Source organism: Sinocyclocheilus anshuiensis, unplaced genomic scaffold (genome assembly GCF_001515605.1).
Source record: "Sinocyclocheilus anshuiensis isolate Anshui unplaced genomic scaffold, SAMN03320099.WGS_v1.1 scaffold373, whole genome shotgun sequence".
NCBI classification, from domain to species: domain Eukaryota; kingdom Metazoa; phylum Chordata; class Actinopteri; order Cypriniformes; family Cyprinidae; genus Sinocyclocheilus; species Sinocyclocheilus anshuiensis.
The window spans coordinates 1,542,760-1,548,507 of NW_015537962.1; the positions used below are offsets into that span (position 1 = coordinate 1,542,760).

General features: G+C 37.6%; 1 protein-coding gene across 1 annotated transcript in view; it reads left to right on the top strand.

The window, feature by feature from the left end:
• Window positions 1-5,748, top strand: part of LOC107667568 (very low-density lipoprotein receptor-like) — a 22,935-nt gene that overhangs the window by 13,310 nt on the left and 3,877 nt on the right. Inside the window, exons 9-13 of the mRNA XM_016459264.1 lie at window positions 474-657; window positions 802-1,003; window positions 2,614-2,778; window positions 2,920-3,120; window positions 4,159-4,702. Of these exons, the coding sequence (XP_016314750.1) occupies window positions 474-657; window positions 802-1,003; window positions 2,614-2,778; window positions 2,920-3,120; window positions 4,159-4,702 (1,296 nt within the window). The remainder of the gene's footprint in view (window positions 1-473; window positions 658-801; window positions 1,004-2,613; window positions 2,779-2,919; window positions 3,121-4,158; window positions 4,703-5,748) is intronic.

Below are 5,748 nucleotides of genomic sequence, written 5' to 3' on the forward strand. Positions count from 1 at the left end.
TATATATATATATATATATATATATATAAATTAAATTATATATATTTATAAATAAAAGCTAATTCAGCTGAACTGAATTGAGATGTTGTTGTTTCATACTTGAACTTCGCAACATTAATACTGCTACTGAACAGAATTGAAACAACATTGAACTAAATTGAACTGAATAATGACTCTATTGTGTTTTTAGAGCTGCTTTACAGCTGAAATCGAATTTGTTTCATATTTTATGAATTTGACAACATTAACACTGTTATTTTCCTATTTATTACTGTAAAGCGGTTTTAAAACAGTCTGTATTGTATAAAGCGCTACATAAACTTTACTTGACTTTACATATTGCCTGATCATGACTGGACAGACCATGTTGTAGAAACGCAAAACAGATTATTTGTCGATGTATTAAAGTTCTTGATGTGACAGAATTGGTAATGACCTGTAAGCGTCTCTCTCTCTGTATCTCTCCGTGTCAGGTATCAGTGCAGACAGTCTGGCAGTGGACTGGGTGGCGAGGAACCTCTACTGGGCCGATAGCGTCAACAGTCAGATCAATGCATTGGGACTGGACAATGCTGCCACCAGAACCACAGATATTGTGATGATCCTGGGTGAAGATCTAGGGCAGCTTCGCTCCATCACTCTGCTGCCACAGAAAGGGTTTGAATAATCATTCTTTTGTCACATTTTTTTTTAATTTACAGAGCCACCAGTGGGTACTACAAAGCACAAGAACCACTGTTTTAGGATGTTACTTATGATGAAATTAAATTATTTGTTTACCCTGATATGTCATTCCTTCAGAATTATGTTCTGGTCAGAAACCGTGGATGACGCTCAAATAGAAAGAGCAGGAATGGATGGCTCAGACAGACGTGTGCTGGTCAGTCACTCTCTCCGATGGCCAGTCAGTTTGACGGTGGACTCCCTGCATCACAGAATCTACTGGACCGATGAGAAACTCAAGTGTATCGGATCAGCCGATATTGATGGAGAAGATATTAAGGTAATGGATGTGTCCACCAGACGGTTAGAAAACTGCAGCATTTCATTTGGCTTCAAACATGCTCTGCTACTACTTGAATGTGTTTACAATTGCTTACCTTGTAGGATGTTTCTGGATCAACATTCAAGTTCTGATCGATGAACCATGTTAATTTATTCTAGCCAGCACTAATAAGAAGAATTAGTATTAGACATTTATTATGTAGGTATTGATATGTAAATAAGCTAACTTTTTTTTTTATTAATAAAACTTATTATACGCTATTAAAACATTAAACTTCAATGTACCAAAATATCACTTTAAATTACTGATAAATCAAGTGCGCAAACAAGTGTAATAATACCATATAGTATTTCAAAAATGAGGAAAAACTACATTTGTGCAAGTATGCGGTGACAAATAGTATAAAAATCACATGCAGCAACATGCATTAATGTTGTAAGAGGAACGCTATGCAAACATACTAAACTGCTACAGCAGTGAGGAACATGCGTGGGCAGAAATTTGTTATTTTTCTTAAAATCACCCTTCATTGGACTTGAACAGAACGCACTTTTACAGCAGAAATAACCAGCAGTCATGACCTAAATATGATTTTCATTTACCATAAGTAAATGGAAGTAAATCAGTACTAAAATTCGGCATTAATAACTAACTTTTTGTGCCATCAGTCGCATGCACATTCAAGCTCTGACAATATCCCGATTCTTTGGCTCATTTTGAGCCATCATTCTCATCATTCAGTGTGATTTGTGAACAGATTCAGGAGGTTAATTGGAAAGAATCGGCTCTTTCACAAATCGGACATCTCTCTTGCGTCTCAGAGAGGGTGGTAAATTTCTCCACTTCGATATGAACGATATGTCTTTATGAAATGTAGTGAAGTAAAAAGTACAATATTATGCTTTACAATGTAGTGAAGTAAAAGTAAAGGTTTGTCAAAATAAAAATACTCGAACATACAGATACTTAAATTTACTTACTGTAAGTGCAGTAATTGTAAAATTACTTAAAGGGGTCATATGATGCTGCTAAAAAGAACATTATTTTGTGTATTTGGTGTAATGAAATGTGTTTATGCGGTTTAAGGTTCAAAAAACATTATTTTCCACATACTGTACATTATTGTTTCTCCTCTATGGCCCGCCTTTCTGAAATGCGTCGATTTTTACAAAGCTCATCAGTCTGAAAATCAAGGTGTGCTCTGATTGGCCAGCTATCCAGTACGTTGTGATTGGCCGAATACCTCAAGCGTGTGACGGAAATGTTACGCCCCTTTCCATATTGTGATGCCCTGTCCGGCCGGAGCGACGAGACAAAAAAAACATTAAAACCCATTATAAACTAGGCATTTGTTGCATCCAGTGGGGACATAATTACGGATTATAATGACTTATACTGTCTTTTTAGATCTTCTTTATGCACCAAGAGCTTGTAACAATCCAAAGAGAAAGGAAAAATTGAAATCGCATCATATGACCCCTTTAACTACTGTACATCACTAGTTAGATATGGGTCTTTAATGAAAGAAAGATCCACTATGAGTTGAAAATATATTCTAGCATCTTTTAAAAGCATTGTTCAATCAATTCCCCTCTCCAATTTCGCAGCTCTTGCAGATGATGGAGACCCCCAGTCCATTCTCAGTGTCTGTATTCAATGATAAGGTCTACTGGTCTGATACCAAAAGAGGAACCATTCAGAGAGCTCACAAAAGCACGGGCAAACAGCACCAAGTCCTGCTCAAACGTCCTGGACAGCCGTTTGGTTTGAAGGCAAGTATTCCTGAACACTGTGATCATAAAAATCTAATTAAACCCCACAGACATTCGCAAAGTGCAGGCTATATTTGCTTGCTTTGAAACATGCACGTGTAAGATGTAAGTCAGGTAACTGGTGCTTGTGTGTGTCCGCAGGTCATTCATGCACTTTTCCAAGTGGGCGTCTCTAACCCGTGTGCTTCCCAGCACTGCTCTCACCTGTGTGTTTTATCGCCGGGGCTGAAGGCTGTGTGCAAGTGTCCGTCTCAGTTCCTGCTGGGTGAAGATGGACTGACCTGCACCAAACCCAAAGACTCGTCCTTCCTGTTGTTTCTTTCTCCAACTGCTATCACACAGGTGCTGCTGTTAATACCTTATGGTCAAAGCTAGATGTTAAAAAAGTCATATGTTCATTAATTGACTAATTCATAGTAGTGCAGTTCATGTAATTTAAGATATGGCAGTGAATACAACAAATGATCATTCAAACCATTTTCTCTTTGATTCTAGTATAATGTCAGGAATAGGACTAGGACTGTTTCTGTTTGACAGCAGTGCTGTGTTGTTTCAGGACCAACAAAAGATAATCATCATAACTGTAAAAGTAATAATAGTAATACATGGTCTCTATAGCCCTGTTGTTTGCAAATTATCATAATTATTTTAACAGTTCTAGAATGTAAAATGTCCTTTTAAGCCAGTGCTGCTATTTATTTACTTTTAATGCCTTGCAAGCTTTAAGTCAGCATTTTTTTTTTCTAAAAAAAAAAAAAAAAATTAACTATAACACGTGCATGGATGCACAATAACATGCATTTGTTCACTTTTCTACCCATGGATAAAACTAAAGTCCCTAAAATAAGCCTACTTTGTTTTCTTTATCAATAATCTCGAATGTATGTCACAATACAGACACATCAGTTTCATTCAGTTTCATTCATCTTTAAACATTTGAGTCTTTGTGATATATTCCATGTTGTTACAGATTGGTTAGGGTTATCTAGCTGGTAAATACAGATTTGGTGTGATCAAAATTGCAAAAATGACTTGTGATTCTCTTGAAAGAATGTGATAAATCAGTCAGTAATGTTTTGCATTAAATGCCACTGTTTTCCAGAAAAAATAATGTTTTTGTGAAATTGGGTTATATTATAGCTATATGAATTCCAGATTTTGTAAATGGAAAAAAAAAAAATGAAGGGAAAAAAAAATCTCACACACATATATATGATAGTATATACATGCATAAATATAATAACATACAGTAACAAAAAATAAGAACTACTGTCCAGAAATATTTACAATTAAGCCCTTGATACACCATCTTTTAAATATGCAAAGTCTTCTATGTGGAGCGTAAGTGGATTAGACTTGAACACGATTTGTCTCTCTCAGATTTATTTACAGAACAGGCACAACGACACGGATCTAAAGAACTGGCCTGAACATCGCCGTTTTGACCTTCCCAATATGAACAAGTCAACCATGTTAGATTTAGTGCTGCAGGACCTCACCCTGTACGTGACTGATGGCGGTCAGCCCGTCGTGGGGCTCTTCAAGATGAAGGACACAGCGCTGGTGCCTCGGGGGAAACTGCTCCAGCTACATAAGGACTGGCTGCGTGCATTCTCAGTGGACTGGATCACCCTGAACGTGTACTGGAGCAGCGAGAAGCTGCCTGGCCTGCGGGTCACCTCACCAGATGGCACACACACCAGTGTGTTAATACAGGACGGTCTCGGAGCCATTGAATCCATTGCTCTGGACCCACCCAGCGGACGCCTCTGCTTCTCAAACAAAGTTCAGGAAGGTCAAATGACCCGGGTGGAGTGTGCCTGTATGAATGGACAGAACAGGACAGTGGTGTGGAGTAATTCAGTCCGGCCAACATCACTGGTCTTGATGGATGAAGGGAATAAACTGTACTGGGCTGACACTGGTATGTTTTGTTTTTTTTATATATACTCTCATAATAAACTCTCATATGCTCACCAAAGCTGAGCATATGATTATGTAAAAACAGTAATATTGTAAAATATTATTAGCATTTAAAATAACTGTTTTGTATGTGGATACAGTTTAAAATGTCATTTATTCCTGTGACAATGAAGACTGGAGTAATGATGCTAAAAATTCAGCTTTGTATCACAGGAATAAATTACATTTTAGAATGTATTAAAACAGGAAATAGTTATTTTAAACTAATATTTCACAATATTACTGTTTTTACTGTATATTTGATCAGATAAATTACAGTGGGTATAGAAAAGACAATCACGTTTTGTTGCTTAGCAGCCTGAAATGAACATGGACACAGGTTTTGTTTTATCCGGCTGTATTTACTCGGCACAACTTATAACATCCAAGTGAAAGATATAACACTAACATGTCAGAAAAAAAGAAAAAAACAGAATCACTGATTTGGAAAAAGAATCACCCCCCTCCTAAAAATTACTTGTAAACTCAATCAGGTGTAGCTAATCATCTTCTCAATGGCACACAAAGCCGTTTGACTTTCAGCTGTGATCAGCTGTGCTCATTTTGATTAGATCAGAATGAAAAGAGCTTTCCTGCAGCATTTCAGTCCTTGGTAGTGCAACTGAAGCAAACAATCAACTATGGGAGGCAAGGCACTGTCAAAAGATCTCCGGGATAAAGTTGTGGATATGCACAAGTCAGGAGATGAATACAAAAAATGTCAAAGGCTTTGTCAATGCCTAGAAGCACAGTGAAGTCTATTATTAAGAATTGGAATGTATTTGGTACAAAACGGACCCTCCCTGGATCAGGACGTCGCTCCAAACTGGATGAAAGAGCCGGAGGAAACTGGTCAGAGAGGCAACCAAGAGGCCGACAGCAACTCTGAAGCAGCTGCAGGAATTTATGACAAAGAGTGGTCATTGTGTGCATGTGAAAACAATATCACAACAATTCTCCACAAATGCGGCTTGTATGGGAGGGGTGCAAGAAAACATCCACTCCTCA